This window comes from Equus asinus, chromosome 3, assembly GCF_041296235.1.
Source record: "Equus asinus isolate D_3611 breed Donkey chromosome 3, EquAss-T2T_v2, whole genome shotgun sequence".
NCBI lineage: Eukaryota > Metazoa > Chordata > Mammalia > Perissodactyla > Equidae > Equus > Equus asinus.
The window spans coordinates 68,409,108-68,428,386 of record NC_091792.1 but is presented as its reverse complement, the minus strand read 5'-3'; the positions used below and the strand labels follow the sequence as shown (position 1 = coordinate 68,428,386).

The following is a 19,279-nucleotide window of genomic DNA, read 5'->3' as shown; positions in this document are numbered from 1 at the left end:
CAAGCTATTCCCCAAATAATTTCATCAACTTGTCATTTTATTCTCAAATAGGAGAATTTCTTTGAAAACAGAACTAATATTTTCTCAGTGCATCAAAGTCAAGAATAATTTCCCCTTCAGTAAGTAAATCAGTAGAAGGCTCCAAGAATTTGGTAATTATTGTAATTCCAGAATGGTGTAGAACTTAGGCAAGAAATACAAACCTTTTCTATCAAAATGAGTCCAATATGAAAAACTACATGCCAACAAACTGGACAATCAGAAGAAATGGACAAATTCTTAGACTCTTACAACCTCCCAGGACTGAATCAAGAAGAAATAGAGAATCTGAAAGACCAATCACAAGTAAAGAAATTGAAACAGTTATCAAAAACTTCCCCCCAAATAAAAGTCCAGGACCAGATGACTTCTCAGGAGAATTCTATCAAGCATTCAAAGAAAATTTGAGAAGATTACCCATTCTTCTCAAACTATTCCAAAAAACTGAGAAAGATAGAAATATTCCTAACACACTTTGTGAGTACTACATCACCCTGATACCAAAGCCAGACAAGGACAACACAAAGAAGGAAAATTACAGGCAGATATCGCTAATGAGCATAGATGCAAAAGTCCTGAACAAAATATTGGCAAACCAAATACAGTAATACATTAAAACGATCATACACCATGATCAAGTGGGATTTATACGAGGGATGCAGGGATGGTTCAACCTCCACAAATCACTCAGTGTGATATACCACATTAACAAAATGAGGAATAAAAACCACATGATCATCTCCATAGATGCAGAGAAAGCATTTGACAAGATCTAACATCCATTCATGATAAAAACTCTCAATAAAACAGCTATAGAAGGAAAGCACCTGAACACGATAAAGGGCATATATGACAAACCCACAGCCAACATCATACTCAATGGGGAAAAACTGAAAGCCATCCCTCTGAGAACAGGAACAAGACAAGGGGTGCCCACTCTCACCACTCTTATTCAACATAGTACTGGAGGTTTTAGCCAGAACAGTTAGGCAAGGAAAAGAAATAAGAGGAATCCAAATAGGCAATGAAGAAGTGAAACTCTTGCTGTTTGCAGATGACATGATTTTATTATATAGAAAACCCTAAAGAATCCATTGGAAAACGATTAGAAATAACCAACAACTACAGCAAAGTTGCAGGGTACAAAATCAACTTACAAAAATCAGTAGCATTTCTATACTCAAATAATGAACTAACAGAACAAGAACTCAAGAATACAATTCCACTTACAATCGCAACAAAAAGAATAAAATATCTAGGAATAAATTTAGCCAAGGGGGTTAGCCAAAAGAGCCAAGACCTATACAAAGATAACTATAAGACATTACTGAGAGAAACTGATAATGACATAAAGAAATGGAAATATATTCCATGCACATACATCAGAAGAACAAACATAGTTAAAATGTCCATACTACCTAAATCAATCTACAGATTCAATGCAATCCCAATCAGAATCCCAATGACATTCTTCACAGAAAAAGAACAAAGAATCTTAAAATTCATATGGGGCAACACAAGACCCCGAATAGCAAAGCAACCCTGAGAAACAAGAACAAAGCTGGTGGCATCACAATCCCTGACTTCAAAATATACTACAAAGCTATAGTAATCAAAACAGCATGGTACTGGTACAAGAACAGACACACAGATCAATGGAATAGAATTGAAAGCCCAGAAATAAAACCACACATCTATGGACAGCTAATCTCTGACAAAGGAGCCAAGAACATACAACGGAGAAAGGAAAGTCTCTTCAATAAATGGTGCTGGGAAAACTGAACAGCCACATGCAAAAGAATGAAAGTAGACCATTATCTTTCCCCATGCACAAAAACAGACTCAAAATAGACCAAAGACTTGAAGATAAGACCTGAAACCATAAGACTTCTGGAAGATAATATAGGCAGTACACTCTTTGACAACAGACTTAAAAGGATCTCTTCAAATATCATGTCTACTCAGACAAGGGAAACAAAAGAAAAAATAACAAGTTGGACTTCATCAGACTAAAGAGCTTCTGGAAGGCAAAGGAAACCAAGATCAAAATGAAAAAACAACACACAAATTGGGAGAAAATATTTGCAAATAATATATCTGATAAAGAGTTAATCTCCAAAATATATAAAGAACTCACACAAATGAACTACAAAAAACCAAACAGCCCAATCAAAAAGTGGGCAAAAGATATGAGCAGACATTTTTCCAAAGAAGATATACAGATGGCCAACAGACACATGAAAAGATGCTCAACATCACTAATCATCAGGGAAATGCACATCGAAACTACAATGTAACATCATTTTACACCTGTTAGAATGGCTATAATCACCAAGACAAAAAACAATAAATGTTGGAGAGGATGTGGAGAAAATGGAACCCTCATCCACTGCTGATGGAAATGCAAACTGGTGCAGCTACTATGGAAAACAGTATGGAGATTTCTCAAAAAATTAAAAATAGAAATACCATATGACCCAGCTATCTCACTATTGGGTATTTACCCGAACAACTTGAAATCAACAATTCAAAGAGACTTATGCACTGCTATATTGCAGCATTATTCACAAGAGCCAAGACACAGAAGCAACCCAAGTACCCATCGACTGATGACTGGATAAAGAAGATGTGGTATGTATATATATTCAATGGAATACTCTCAGCCATAAAAACAAACGAAATCATCCTATTCACAACCACATGGATGAACCCTGAGGGCATCATGTTAAGCGAAATAAGCTAGACAGAGAAAGACAAACACCGTATGATTTTATTCATATGTGGAATATAAACAAACTTATGGACAAACAGAACAAATTAGTGGTTACTGGGGGACGAGGGGTGGAGGGTGGGCACAAGGTGTGCAGGGGTATACTTACATGGTGTATGACAAATAATAATGTACAACTGAAATCTCCCTACATTATAAGCTATTATGACCACAATAAAAAAAAAAGAGTCCAAAATATGCTTCCTAAATGTGGCAAAAACAAACTAAATATTTTTAATGGCTTAATGTTTAGGTAATAAAGACCAGTCATGTAAAAAACTAATTTTGTCATTTAAAAATTATAATATTTCAAAGCTATGGTTTCCCAAATTTTAAGATATTAAGAGTAATTTCCTAAAGTGTACACTAGGGAAAAAGGGGAAGATTTAAAAGAACAGCTTCCCAAGTTTCAAACCGAAGACCAATATACCAACCTTCTTGTTTCCCTGAAATTACTTCTGCGTGAGAGTCAGAAAATAGGAAGTCAAAGTGCACAGGGATGTCGGTCAGGAGGTCTTCCAGGATGGCACTTTGCTGGCTGTAAGACAACCCAAGACTTCACAATCAAAATATTTTATGAGTTTTTCTGTTTTGAAAAAAGAAACAACACTGTGGCTCTGGTGTATCCTATATGAAACACTTAATTTTAAAACCAAAGCAATTTACTGAAAAGCTTATTTTTAGGAAGGAATTTTCATGAGTTGTGTGAATTATGTGATTTCTAGATGTAAAACTCCAACTGCAAACAATCCTTAAATTAATAAATAGAAAATCAGGTTTTTTAAAATGACAACTTTATAGTTTGATATTTACAGTCATAAACGAATACGCTAAAAGATATTTGGTGAGTTCTGGCATAAGGGAACAGTTCTGGGACTATTCTGTATTTGAAGGAAGAATTTTTTTTTTGAAGATTGACACCTGAGCTAGCATCTATTGCCAATCTTTTTTTTTTCCTTCTTCTTCTTCTTCTCCCCAAAGTCCCCCACTACATAGTTATATATTCTAGCTGTAGGTCCTTCTAGTTGTGCTATGTGGGATGCTGCCTCAGCATGGCTTGATGAGTGGTGTCATGTCTGCGCCCAGGATCTGAACCAGGAAAACCCTGGGCCGCTGAAGCAGAGTGTATGAAATTAACCACTCGGCCACAGGGCGGCCCCTGAAGAAAGAACTTTGAAGGTCTTCCCTTTTGATGACCATGATGCGAGAGGAGGAGGAAGACGGGGAGGAGGGACATTCAGGGGAAGAGGAGGAGGAAATAAACTACCACCCCTACCCCCACCCCACCTTGGGCCTGGCCTGCCCCTGTGGAGCGTTACCTTTCAGGAAGGATTCTCATTCCAGCTGTGCAGAGAATGTAGAGAGGGGTCTCTTTGTGTTTTGCCCGTGGCACATGCTCGGCAGCAAAGTTCAAGAGTGGAGAAATGTAATCACTGACTTTCTCTGGAGAGGTGGCAAACTCTGAAATGCCTAGAGAAAAAGGGCACTTTTGTTAGCAGGTAGCTATCTTTGCTAATAAGCTATGCTTCTTCCGTGTAGCTAGGCTGAAAAAAATGCAAGCTACATACCGTACTCTCCTCATTTTTCCCATCCCTCTGGCAACTCCTTCCACAGTCTCTCTTCCTTAAATGATGGTGGTACTAAATGTTCAGTGCTATGCTCTCTTCTTCTCAGTCATCAAAAAAACACAGCCCCAACTGAACATCTACTGTGTCAGACACTCGGGATCTACTGCACATGAGCTGATCCCTGCCCTCGAGAAACGTGCTCCCACTGTCCTCAGGCAGCACTCACCCCTATGGCTGCCATCACCGTCTATATGTTTTAGATCTCCAAATCTTACCAGTAGCCACCAAGATCTCTTTCCCAACCTCCAGATCAGTATGTGGTAACTGTCCACTGGACATGGCCATGTGCTTGCGCTCACAGCCCCCAAACTCAACATATGCAAATCTGAACTCGACTTTCACTACAAACCTGCTCTTACTGCTAGTTACCTACCTCAGCAACCACCATTGTTGACCATCCAGTGGCCCAAGCCAGTATCCTGGATACAATCTCTCCCCCTCACCCCAACACGCATTCTGGGTTGCACTGACTGCCTCTCCTTGGTACCCTTCACACTATTTCACTTCTCCTCATCTCTTTTGGACACCACCACCCTGCCAGCCTCCTGCACCACCCTATTCTCCAGTCTTGGCCATCCCCCGACAATTCCATATGCAAAGGGTGTCTCTTCCTGGCTTAAAATCCTTTTCTGGCTCCTCAATGCCTCCAGATAAAGCTCGAATCTAGAACTGCATAACCTGCTTTGCATACTCACCCATCCTCTCTCTTCCCACATTCCTTCTATTCAGCTTCAACTATACCAAATAAAAATTGCTGTAATGCATCATCCTCTGGCCTCGGGGTCCATGGCCTCCACCAGGAAGAACTTCTCTGTCTCCCTCCCCACCCACTTCCCACCCCTTTTCACCTGGGCAACTCCTGCTCATCCTCTGAGCTACTTCCTCTTCGGAATCCTTCCTAACAGAACCCTGAAGATGGGCTCTCCTTACATTCTATGCTCCCCCTACCTCTAGCTGTAGCACTCATTACACATTATCAAAATTATCTATTTACTTATTTGCCTCATTTCAACTGGAAGTTTCTCAAGGGCACAACTGTCTTGTTCAAATTTATATTCTCCACTACCTAACACAGTGCCTGGCAAATAGCAGGTGCTCAGCAAATATCTGTTGATTGAGAATATAAGTGAATGGAATATTTCCAGCTGTCCTCTAGCCTACAGCATTAAAGACGATGAGGATTTTAGAAATTCACATATCCCTTATTTCACAGATTAGAAAATTGTGGACCAAGAAAGATTACATGATTTGTCAAAAGAATCAGCAGAAAACAGACTAAAAGCCAGATTTTTTTTATTCCACATACAATGCTATTTCAATGTACATCAAACCCAAAACTATCCAGAATCTATTAATTAAAAAATGTCCAGAGCTTTGCTGTAATGCTATGCACGAGCTTCCATGCTTCAGGACAGAGAAGTGCTATCAAAAGTGCTTGAGTTTCCACTTCAAACACTTCCGAGCATCAGAGAGAACCATGTTAAGCCTGATTTTAATGGGATTCTCGTGCATACCCTGGGATGATGCCCTTTGTTCTCAAAGGACAACTCTAAGGCATGGGAGGTTTCATCTTATTCCACAAGAGCAGTTTAATCACGGATGGAACTTGCTTTGTGAAGCTGGATGAAATGAAAAATGCTTTTTAGAGTTTTATTTTTTAATCTTCTGGTGAATTTTTTACTTGATCAATATTACTTTAACCCTGAAAGTCTTTCTAGATTAAGGATACATAAAAACTTAAGGGGTGGGAAAAAAGAAAACTAAAATTAGTCATCACTAAAACTTATAGAAAAAATGATGTTCATTCACGGAAACAAACTCTGATTTCAAAATAATGCTTGTCCAAGAGAGTCAGATAAAGTTCCCCTCCTCTAACCTGAAAAACTCAGTAGAGATTTTGAATTTTCTGTGCAATATGCTGGTGCCCAGCTGCCTAAAAATCAAAGAACAATCAGCTTGTTCAGGGTTGCTGAAGAAGGAGGTGGGGCCTGAATCACTCCGTGAAGAACGCACAGGCCTCCAGGGGTCTGCAGTCCACATGGCGGGAACCATTCAAGGAGGGGAGGTATTTTGTCATGTTAAAACTGAATCTCTTTTTCACTTATAGTTTTGAAATAGGAGATAGTAAGCTATGCTTATTTTTTATCAGCATTCTCTAATATTTTAAAAGATAAAATCCTTGATTGTTTTTGATATAATATTTTACTATTTAACACATTAGCAAGATGAAATAAAAGTGCTAAATTCTATCAAGATCTACGGTCCACTGTTTTAAATCCGTGATCATCAACTATCAGGATGTAAAAGGCCTATTTCAAGGTCATCCTGACACCTTCCATTCCTAATGTTCTTGACAGAGAGGTGCTGCCCAGGCAGATGGTGTTGATATAGGAAACGTTGAGAACCACTGACTTAAACTATCTAAAGGGGAAGGCAAATCCTAACTTTTACATAACACACTGGCTTAGAAATTCTAATATCTTTAAAACTGGACATAATGATATCAGCTCTTCTAAGTTCTACAGTCACCCTTATTAAATAATCTACATTAGAAATATATTGGGCAGCAATTTTGTTTAAAATGACAAATATATACCAACGTAGAGTACAGCTATCCATGAGTTATATGAAATTACCTTGTCATTAAGGATAAAGACCAATGACTATTTGGATAGGAAAAACTCCCCCCACAATTCATGCCAAGTAGCAAACGTGAGCAGACACCATGAGTACAGCCCTGTGACAAATGCTGCAGGAGACAAAAATGACAGGCAAGATTTTTGGATATTTTATTAATGTGTTGGTCATCTTATGCAAGAAGCATGGAAAAGGGGGAAAAAAGTGAAACCAGGAGACCAATTGAGTCCTGGGTGAGCTCTGAATTAGGGTGATGAGAAAGGCGTGAGAAAGGGAAAAATGTGGAAGACATCATAGAGAGTGAAAGGCAGAAGCTGTTTACCAATCAGCTATTTATCGTTTACATACCGGGTTTTATTTTCATAACTACTGGCTTTCGGTTTTTATCCCTCATTTGCCTGATATCCAACAGATCATGAGGATTGCCATTATGCCTTGGCCAGCAATAGACAAAGATTCGAGACCCACTGCTACCACAGTCCACCACGATGCCATAGTTCACATTGGGGTTATTGGTGTCTGTAGCTTCAATGTCGGTAACTCGCGCCAGGTACCTTGTTTAGAAAAACATACACTTTTATTGAGACAGAGAATATCATCTAAATCTAACAGAGCAAACACAATAAACAAATGCCAAGTCAGTGAGTCTTGGCTGTGCAGCGCACCACTGTAACATTCTTACAACTGCTGAACGAGCGAAGAGCCAAAAGGAAACAAAACAAGTGACGGTAATGAAGATAACCTAAATCACACACACACTCATCACTCCTTTAAAACGCTCAAACGAGTTCTAAAAAGCAAAACTCTATTTCCAAACTATCAACATTAACCGAAAAATCGGCTTAAAAGATATCACAGAAGAAGCTTATGTTTAAATCCTCTTAGAACGTGGATGTGGTGGCTAATGATTAAATAGTTTCAAATAGTTTAATTTTTCATGTCATGCTGTATTCAGCACAGAATCCATTTCCTACAGCCACATGTTCCTTAAATTCCAACCTAATCCCAAGTCTTGAAGCCATGAAATGAAGGAATGGCAGCCCATCTAGAAAACAAATGTTTTTTTTCTCTTACCTTTGAAACTTCTTGTCTCTGGATAGCCGCCCATATTTATTTCGGATTATGACAACCGAAAAGTATAAAAGTGAAACAGCAGCAGCCAGAATGCTGATAACAATAATCTGGCGTAAATGGGTATTCAGAATTCGAGGACATCCCGCTGGAGAGATACTAAAATGCCAGGAAGCAGGAAAAAGACAGGAGATGCTGATCCTGAAATTCCGAAAAACAGATTTTAAAGCAATCTGCTCCAAAGAGGCCTCCCCCACCTAAACTGACCGCCAAGTACCACAGTCAGTGTGAGCTACCCTATTTCCCCGCCGGCGGGTGTCTGTGTACCAGCATCCTCCATATTGATATTTCCCTATAAAACTCATTACTATAAAATCCTATGAATGAGAATTAAGCACTGATGCTTATGACACTTCTGTGTTTTCACCCCTTTTTTGAGAGTATTATGCAGATTTTTATTTGTACTCTTTTGTTTCAAAAAATGAGACAGCTTACAAGTTCAGTAAGATAGATCTATAATGAAATCAGATTTAAGAATGATGAAACCAAAAGACAATTTAGTACACAGAAATGCATGTAATAAGGTAGGCCTGCAAAGGTGGCTGAGCATCCTAGTGGCCAAAACTTTGCCATTAGATTAGAAACATATAAATAGCTCAGGAGGAGTAAGATTTTCCTAATACTGAATTCCAAGGCAAATTTCTCCCTGATGATTGAGTAAGAAAATGAGAAAACAGTATCTTTAACTACATCCCCAAAACAAAGTCAATAAATGAGTTTTATATGTCCTGTGTTTTCAGAAATATTCCTGAGACATTTTTGCAATTAAAGGCTTTTCTTCTCAGTTTATGTCAGGAACGAGAGACTACTATTAGGCTTAAAACAATTCTGCTGCCTTTAGAATAAATTTTATTTTACAGTTAATTTCTACACTCTTCCCTAGAAAGAGTTCTTTCTGGACTAAAATGCCCCACAGAAGGGGGAGGTAGCCTGCTAACCCAAAGGAATCTCCTGTTTGTCATTCTGAGTCTCCATGTGGGTTCCTGGTCTACTCCATGGGGTCTAGCACCCCCTCCCCACAACTCCGAGGCTTACAGATGGTTCTCCTGTGCCCACTACAGCCCCGCACAGATTCCAACATGTAGGCCTTTCCGGTAAAGGACACTAACCCTGCAGAATCCACCTGGCAGTAGCACCTTCCTCCTGTGACAGGAGCCCCACCGGGGCCCTGGAAGAACAAGGGGTTACACAGAGGGTAGCACAACTTTGCACACTTTGCACTTGGGATTTAGATTGTTTTTTCCTCTCAAGACCTATTCCTGTGGCACTGAAATCTCGGGTATTACAGCGCCATCACTCACCTCCCCATGCTGACAGGTCAGAGGTCAGGCAATGCCCTGGGGTCAGTCCTCACACAGAAACACTGGGGTCCTCCCGGAGTTCGAGCCTCCTGCCATAGCAAGTAAGAAAAATCATAAAGGGCATAATCCAAGAAAAGGTCTATGCTCTTTATCAAGTGCGTGTTTAAATCCAACCATGGAGCCGGCTTGGCGGTGTAGTGGTTAAGTTTGTGCATTCTGCTTCGGCAGCCAGGGGTTCACAGGTTCAGATGCTGGATGCAGACCTAGCACTGCTGGTCAAGCCACGCTGTGGCAGCATCCCACATAAAATAGAGGAAGACTGGCACAGATGTTAGCTCAGTGACTATCTTCCTCAAGCAAAAAAAGGAAGACTGGCAACAGATGTTAGCACAGGGCCAATCTTCCTCACCAAAAAATAAATAAATAAATAAAAATAAAAAATCCAACCACACATAACCTGGAACATGATCCTTGCACTGAAGCTGTTAGAAGGGCTTATTTTGAGCAACACACTCCTAAGTTAATTTCATGCTGTCAGGGATACAGGCCTAACACAAGAGAGATGATTCTAGTCTGGCACCAGTTAGTGCTCTCTACTTAAAAGCACATCTGTGCCCCAAAAATACCAGGTCACCAGATAGGTCTTAACCACCTTACGGCAGCGAATGTTAACAAAGATTAGGGGAGGGGGTAGGAGGTAGGCAGAACGATTAACTGAATGGGAATTTGAAATACCCGTTCATCTGAAAAATATCTATTACATCTCCCTTTTATGTACAAAATACCAAGCCTAGTCAGCTGTCACTCTCACAGTACTGCCACTCCTCCAGCTCCCACATCTCAAGTCACACAGAAAACAGGGGCCTACAGCCAGGGCCCGCTTCCAACCAGCCAGATCCAAGGGCCGCCTCCCAGTCTGCACCTTTCTTGGTCGTGCAGCACTGCGTTCTCTCTTCCAGGCCTCTCAGACAGCTGTCCCCCCTACTCTGCTTCTTAGCTCTTCAACAGCTCCTTCTCAGGATCCTCCAAGTCGCCTCATTTCGTCTGCTCTGTTCTGCAGGCTTCTTTCTGTCTCAGCTCCATTCTCTTCTAACTGATCGCCATTCCTGGTCAACCTCATCTACAGCTTCAATGACTGGACTGATTCAAAAATTTCTTTCTCCAAAAATACGTGCAAATCACATATCCGACAACGGGTTAGTCTCCAAAATATATAAAGAACTCACACAACTGAACAAAAAGCAAACAGCTCAATCAAAAAATGGGCAAAGGATAAGGACAGACATTTTTCCAAAGAAGATATACAGATGCCCAAAAGGTACATGAAAAGATGTTCAAGATCACTAATCATCAAGGAAATGCAAATCAAAACTACACTAAGATATCACCTTACACCTGCTAAAATGGCTATAATCACTAAGACTAAAAATAACAAATGTTGGAGAGGTTGTGGAGAAAAGGGAACCCTCATACACTGCTGGTGGGAATGCAAACTGGTGCAGCCACTGTGGAAAACAGTATGGAGATTCCTCAAAAAACTAAAAATAGAAATACCTTATGACCCAGCTATTCTACTACTGGGTATCTACCCAAACAACTTGAAATCAACAATCCAAAGAGACTTATACACCCCTATGTTCACTGCAGCACTATTCACAAGAGCCAAGACATGGAAGCAACCCAAGTGCCCACTGACTGATGGCTGGATAAAGAAGATGTGGTAATATATATACATAATGGAATACTACTCAGCCATAAAAAAGATGAAATCATCCCATTCACAACAACATGGATGGAACTGGAGGGTATTATGTTAAGAAAAATAAGCCAGACTGAGAAAGAAACACCATGTGATCTCACTCATATGTGGAACATTAACACACAAACAAAGAGAACATTTCAGTGGTTACCAGGGAAGGGCGGGGGTGGGCACGGGATTGAAGGGGAGCACTTATGTGGTGATGGATGGAATGTAGTGATAGAAGAAATAATGCACAAGTGAAATTTCACAATGATGTAAACTATTATGAACTCAAAGTAAAATAAAAATAAAATAAATTAAAAAAACATTTCTTTCTCCACTGCAGGCTTCTCTTCTGAGCTACAGATACCTTCAAGCACCAACTGCTGTCTCTATCTGAACGTGGCACAGACCCATGGAAGACGTTTCCGAAGCTGAACTCTTGAACTGCAATCCTTGCCCTCTTTTCTCCCGACCTGCTCCTCCCTTGCGGTCTCTGCTCGCACCACACACGAGGGAGCCGCCCCTGACCCCTCTCCCCGCTTCACCTTCCACAGTCAATTTCCTACAGATGCCTTCCATTTCTCTAACCTCAGTTTATCTACAATCTGTCCCTTTTCTTACCGCTTCTGCCTGAGGGCAGCTTCCTGCCTCTGGCCTGGCCTAGCAGAACAGCGGCCCCAGGAGTTAGTCTCCCACCTGCAGTCTCAACCCAGCGGCTCTCCAGCTCTCCATCCGATACCTTCAGGCACAGATTCTTCATCCGAAGCTGACAGCCACCCGGTCCCTGCTCAGGCCTGGGGTCCTGCAACCTTGCGCTCAGAATCCTCCAGTGGCTCCCGCCGCACTCGCACTCGAAGTAGACGCCAAAGGCTCGACCCTGACCTACCTAGTCCTACAGGATCTCGGCCCGTTATCGCTCTGACCCACCCACTCCTCTCCCCTTCCCACTGCACTCCACCCGCCCTGACGTCTCGGCTGCTTCAACAGGCTAGGCACTGTCTGGTCTCAGGGCCTCAGAACGTGCTGCTGCCTCAGCTTGGAAATAATCTGTACGGCTCACTTCTTCACTCCCTTCAGGTCCTCACTCACTGTCACCTTCTCAGAGAGGCCTTCCCTGGCTACCCCACCTATAATGCAAGCTCTCCTCAACACCCATCCCCTCAACACCTCTCCCTTCCCTGATTTATTTTCTCTCCTTAGCGTTTACTTATTTATTAAATACTTATATAGTGCTTATTATGTGCCAGGCCTCGTTCAAATGCTTTACAAGTATTAATTTATTCCTCCAAACAATCTACAAGGTAGGCACTATTTGCACAACATTTTACACCTGAGGCAGGGAGGCTAAGTAACTTGCTTAAGGTCACACAGCCAATAGAAGATGATAGAAATAAAAGAGCTGGGATTCAAGCATGAGAATCCATGCTCTCATCCTGTCCTCTAACACCCTGTGTGTGTGTGCATTTCTCCTGCTCAGGTGTCCCCTCCTCTAGAATGTGAGCTCCAGGAGGGGCCAGATGCACGTCTGCTTGGTTGACTGCTGCATTCCCAGCATTACGGACTCTAGGAAAGTGCCTGGCAAGAAGTCAAGTGTCAGAGTTCTGGGACCCAAAAAGCTTAACAGCTTATCCACTAGAGTGATCTGTCCAAAACAAACGGAAACCATGACACCTTCCCACCTCCCAACTTCCTCTCTCACTCAGGAAGAAGTCCTAACTCCTTAGGGTGGTAAAGGAGGTCCCTCACAGCTAGTCTTCTGCTGTTCAACATGGCAGCCATTGCCACGTGTGGCTGTGTAACATAATTAAAATCAAAAATTCAGTTCCTCAGTTGCACTAGCCACATTTCAAGTGCTCAACAGCCACATGGGGCTTCTGCATTAGACAGCACTGACCCAGTCCCCGTCTATTTTCCTGCTCTTATCCCCTAACAGACAGTCTGGACAGATAGGTACTCTATGTTCCAGACACACTCAACACAAGCTGCAAGTCAGTGGAGCGCCCTGTAGTCCTCTGCATTTGCACGACACCTCTCTCCTTTGGGTCCATCTGTTGGCATTCCTATGTATTCCTCATGACACAAGTGAGGACCTTTCCAATCCTCACATCCCAGAGTACGCGCTCATCATCGCAGTGGGCTGCACTACTATACCTGTGGCTGACTTTCTCATTACACAGCAAGCCCCTCATTGGCAGGGACAGCCTCTTATGCACCTGCTTCCTCAGTGACCAGTGCCTGTCACAAAAGCCACGAGCAACCACTGTTTGTTTCGTGGATGGCTGGGAGTGGGATACAAAGGTTAGTCAGGTACGGACCTAGCTCTTAAAGAATTTATAATGCAGAAGAGGGGATAAAACACAGACATACAAAGATATATTACAGAGTAAAAAGTATTAATGCCTATCTGACAAAGGGGGAAAAATCATTTTAACCAGTTCAGGTTTTATTATGCTGTCCACGTTATACCATGTACCCAAAACTTAGGACAAACAATATTTGTGACTTAAAAATTTACACAAAAAGGAAAAAAATTTCAACTACTTGAATGTTTAAATGAATTTTAATGTTTTTATAAGGTAGCTCCCTTTTAGCATTGGAATATGGTGAGATTACTATATCACACCTTTTATTAGAATTCCAGTGGCTCAAAGATTTAAATATTAAAAATATCCATATAAATGTAAGATAAAAATGTAAGTAAATATTTATATAATCTTGGAATGGGTAAGGCTTTTCTATAAATGACATCAATGTCTCAAACCATAAATGAAAGAAAATACATGTTCACATAAGTTTAAGACTTCTGAGTGTTTAAAAAAAAATCCCTTTCAATATTCTTTTGAAGATTCTTTTGGCTAGTGCAGCTAAGGAACTGAATTTTTAATTTTAATTACATTAAACAGCCACACATGGCAACAGCTACCATATTGAAAAGATTATTGTGTATTTGTGAAAAATACACAAGGCTTGGGAAACTTACTTGTAACACACATGACAAAAGGTAAACATCTCTTACATATAAAAAGTTTTTACAAATAACTAAGAGAAACACTGGAGCACAAAAATGAGCAAGGATAAGTGGAAATTAGCAAAGTAAGAAATATAAATGGCTGATAAATTTAACTTCATTAGCATTTAAAGAAATATAAAAACAAGACTTCATCACTAGCAGGTTGGCAGAGATTCATATCTAACGATCCTTTGCTAACAAGGGGGAGGAAGAAGGTCCTGAGTACTATTGGGGAGAAGCTAAACAGGCACTAACCTTCTGGGGGCACATGGGTAATGTACATGAAAATTTTACACGTGCTCACCCTCTGCTCTACTTATCACTTCCAGAAATTCATCCTTAGGAAAAGATAGGGTAAATTCACTAAAAATGTAGAAAGATGTTCATCAGTTCAGCATTGGGTATAGTAGCAAAATACTGTTACTAAACTAATGTGCATTATAGGGGGTGCATTAAATTAAACATGGTCCATCTGAGCAATGGAATATGATGTGAGTATTAAAGGTGACGATGCAGACCTATATTTATGGACATGGAGAGATATCCTCGATATATTAAAGTGAAAAAACTGCATCACGCATAGAGGGTGAAAATGGAAGGAGAGAAACCAAAAAGTTACCAATGGTTACTTATTTCTGAGTAGTAAGATAACGGACCATCTTTATTTTCTTCCCTAGGCTTGCCTATATTTTTTAGAGGGCATATATTAATTTTATCATCAGAAGAAATAACAGAACTATTTTTAACAAGCTACCTTTGACTGATACCTCCAGTTTCCAGCATCGAATCCTCTTCTGGATATATCAAGAAAGCCTATCTTCATGACAGGAATTCCAATCTAAATATCTTTTAAAATCGATAATTATGTGAAAGCTGGACTAAGAACAAAGAGAAGAATATTTTAGTTAAAGTCAAGGTCCTTGGGGGAAGAAAGGCCTTTAATGATTCAATGATGAGCACCATGAAGTGACACGAGCACACAGAGGAGTAGCAAACAGGACTGCAGACTTCAAGGAATCTGCAGACTGGTTACAAGGAAATTACTAACACCCAGGAAATGATCAAAAGCATAATAGAGACGATTCATCTCTTGCTATGAGAGGTCAGAGAAGACTGCCATGAAGGGTAGTCAACAGGAGGAGATTTCTGGAGCCGGGAGTAGACTTCAGATGGGGAGGAGAAAAGAGAAAACATTTCAAAGGAGAAGACGCACCATTGGAATTATCGTAGCAAATTTAGTAAATGTTATTTAAACTGGTGTTTGTCTTAGAACTTTTTGTTTTGAGATATGTGAGGATTCCAACAAAAAGGAAAAATTGATATTTTTGTTAAGTTCCAAATTTGTGTTTAAAGACATAGAGAAAAGAGGACAGCTTACAAATTGCTGAAGTAATTGCTTTTATTTAGGACAAAAGTATGGCTGAATATTGCCCAGTAGTCAACAAAACGGAAATGTGATCTTAAAATGTAAATTCCAGGGCTGGCCCTGTGTGTAGTGGTTAAGTCCAGCGCACTCCACTTTGGGAGCTTGGGTTTGTGGGTTCAGATCCCAGGCATGGACCTACACCACCCCTCAGCCATGCTGTGGCGGCAACCCACATACAAAGTAGAGGAAGACTGGCACAGATGTTAGCTCAGGGGGAATCTTCCTCAGTGAAAATAAATAAATAAATAAGTAAATAAATTTAAACTCCTATGGCCTTTGCAGATAAGAATCTTGGCACCACAGTTTGGGGAGGCAAATTCTTAGCACTATTACATAAACTGCCATGTTTTTAAAAGGCCTAATTTCTGTTAGACCTATCATCAGAGAGAGGCATTAACTCTCATGATTTCAGCTAGTGGGCCCTCCTGAGCTGAGCATTCTTTAGTGGAGCAAAGCCCATCAGGTCATAGGTCATAAGTCACTGTCTTTGTCAGTTAGTTCTCACTGATACTCCCAAGAACACAGTGAAAACAATACAAATCAACTCCAAAGTGAAATGGCTCCTCTGGTGAAAAATGCAGGATGCAGTGAAACAGACAGCAAATTCTCAAATCACTAGCTAACAAAATCATAGACAAATGAGACTCTGGAAGAGCTAGACCTCTGAGTAAGAAAAGGTGAGATGACATAAAGGGTGCTTCAAAAAAGAATGATACGAATACCCAAAGATTACAAGAGGATCTTGAAAAATCAAAGAAGCCCACACTTCGGCAGAATTTTCTAAGAAATAACCGTCTTTTTGAGAGTGAGAGGCCACAGTGAAGCGAAGGCGCTGGTGGCACTCAGTGGTGGGGAAATACATAAAAACAACTTGATTCATTCTTTGAAGAAGAATGCATGCAGTTGCATTTATGATCTACATTTTCTTTGATATTTATTTTTAAATTTTATTTTTCAATATTAAATCCTAATCACTACCTCTCAATATTCATTTGCAAAATTCGAGCCCCCATTTTAAATGATCTTTTTCTGCTCACACTTTTTCTGCATCACCTCTCAAGTTTCCCAAATCTGCAATTCTTACTTTCCTCGAGTTCAGTTCCACATCCTGAGCTTTCTGACACCGTTACTGAAAACTCATTTAGTCTAAGTCTGGGGTCACAATCTTTTGACACAAACTAATACCACCTTCCAAATTCTCCAGGTCTAAGAGGAGCATCACCACTGACTGGGGTCACCTGGTTCTTAACTTTGATTCCCACTTATCTGTGTGTTGACACATTGTATCACTCATCAGGTCCTGTCAATTCTTCCTCGAATAGTGTACACATCTAAAATGACCACAGCAAACATCACCACCTCAAGACAGATCTCTAGGTGGGTCACCCACTGCTGCCTTCACTGTGAACACCACTCTTAGGAAACATCTCTCTGTAAAATGCTACCTTCAAATTATGACCAGCTGAAGAACCTTCTGGAGCTTATGGGTCAACACCAACTTCCCTGTGTGGCATCTGAAACCTTCCATTCATCAACTGGTCCCGTCTTATTTTACCAACCTGCCCTCTCCTCAGCCCCAGATAACATCTCTCTGCTCTAGGGAGGCACATCTCTTCTCTCCACATAAGCTGTTCTCATTCCTGCCTCTGGACTTTACTAATGTCACTTGCTCCAAACTAATATGTCCTGCTCTCAACATTATACTTCTTTCAAGGCAAAGGTCTATGCTCTTCTTTGGCAAAGGTCTATGTTTTTCTTTGCCAAGATTTAGCTTGTTATACTTTCTAATGTTTTCCCACATGCTGAATATTCTCTTTATTCATGTGTGGTCCATTTTAAATAAACATGCTGAATAAATATGTAAAGAATATAAATCCTTAGATCAACTTTTGGTTTTGTTTCTTCTTTCCAGACTATACAAACAAGAATTGAGCTCATGCATTCCTGTCAGGGCTAAAAGAATGAAAACCATGGACTCAATATGCAACAAATACAAGCGATAAATCAACGTTAAGGTAAACACAGAAACAGACAAACTACTTACACAAATTAGTACTCCATTTTATAATTCTGCGAATGTGTCAAATAGAATTAATGAACCTCATACAAAGAGAAGATAACATCAAATATAAGATAGCACAATGCATACGATTGTTTTAGGCCCCTCCAAGGCTGCAAAATTACGTTATTTTCATTACACAAAGCGGAACACAGTAAAGACTGCGATGTGAACTTAAACTAGAGATTCGAGGCTCTAATACAGAATTCTTTAATAACTTCGTTTATCTTCCAGCATGGAAGTTGCTGAAACGTAAAGCCTCTCTTTTCTTTCCTAACAGTGATAATGTTCTCTGACAGCGCTCCGTACTAGTGTTCGTCTAACTGAGGCCCGGGGACCCCTGTGGGTTCTGCGAGGTGTTCGAGAGAATGAGGAACTGTCCCTTTAAAAAGCGTCCACGCATTACTCAAGTTTGAGAAACACTGCTCTCACCATCACTTATCGCCCCATTAGCTCGATTTTTTTCAAGGAGAAATCTAAAGCATGAAACTTTATGCTTCAGCAGGGCAAAGCAGAAACGATGCTGAAGGTGTAATGTCCCGATAGGCGTCAGGCAAGAAGCGCGGGGTCCCTGGCGCGGAAGCCCCGCGCCCTGGCAAGGTCTCTCCCCGGCGTGGGTCCTGCGCCCACACTCCGTGACAGAGGGACAATCCAGCGTGGTCACCGGGGCAGGCGCCACCGCCCCGCTCCTCCTGCCAGGGGCCGGGAGAGCACCTGCCACGGGGGTCACGGGCTGACGGGGGGCGCCCGGATGTGCCGCCCGGCCCGGCGGCAGGGGCGGCACGGGGGAAGGCCGCCGGTAGGCCCGGGGCACAGGGCTCCCCCGCGGCCCGCGCCGCCCCTGCCACCCGGCCCCACGCTCCAACCGCCCTCGCCCCGCCGGCTGCTTCGGCCGCCCGCGCTCCCGTCGTCCGCGCCAGGAAGGCCGCCTCACCTGCTCTGCAGCGCCCGATTCGGAGGCCGCGGCTCTGCGGAGCGGGAGCGGGAGCGGGGAGCCGCGAGCCGAGCGCATCCCGACCACCGCGGCGAAACGGCGGCGGCCACGCGGGCCGGCTTCCCCGAGGCTCCGCTCCCTTCCGGGAGCGCGCCGCGCCGTGCCGCGTCACTGCCCGCGCCGGGAGCGAGCACGCCGAGGGGCGGGGCCTGCGCCGCGAGGACGGAGTCTGGCGCGGGGCTGCATCCCGCCGCCGCCTGGGCTGGTCCGGCGGTGGATTTGGGAGGGGAGGATGGTGCGGCAGGGGGAGCAAGCGGCTGGGTGACCGTAATGGTGGCGATACGCGCTGTGCTTATGATGCCGCCCTTTATCTTTGTGTCTTGAGGATTATGGTGAATGACGCTTGAAACCTGAACAAGGTCTAGGTATCTTTGCGCGACTCTTGGCGTTTTTACAACTTTGCCGGCCGCCATCTATTTTCAGATGGGGAAACAGGCTCAAACTCAGTCCATGACCCTCTCAGGGTCCACGTAATTACTAAAAGCCAGGGTTTCCTCCCTACCGAAAGTCGCTTCTACAGTCTTAGAGCCTCTTCTGAGG

General features: G+C 42.1%; 1 protein-coding gene across 2 annotated transcripts in view; it reads right to left on the bottom strand.

Moving 5' to 3' along the window:
• ENTPD4 (ectonucleoside triphosphate diphosphohydrolase 4) overlaps positions 1-18,846 on the bottom strand; it is a 33,228-nt gene extending 14,382 nt beyond the window's left edge. Inside the window, exons 1-6 of one of the 2 annotated variants that reach the window (XM_044766839.2) lie at positions 18,680-18,846; positions 9,507-9,595; positions 8,149-8,346; positions 7,423-7,628; positions 4,129-4,279; positions 3,244-3,347 (exon numbers count right to left, since the gene is read on the bottom strand). In XM_044766839.2, the coding sequence (XP_044622774.2) occupies positions 3,244-3,347; positions 4,129-4,279; positions 7,423-7,628; positions 8,149-8,346; positions 9,507-9,514 (667 nt within the window). In that variant the 5' untranslated portion in view covers positions 9,515-9,595; positions 18,680-18,846. The remainder of the gene's footprint in view (positions 1-3,243; positions 3,348-4,128; positions 4,280-7,422; positions 7,629-8,148; positions 8,347-9,506; positions 9,596-18,679) is intronic. The other variant, XM_044766840.2, reaches the window with a different exon arrangement.
• Positions 18,847-19,279: the final 433 nt, after the last annotated feature.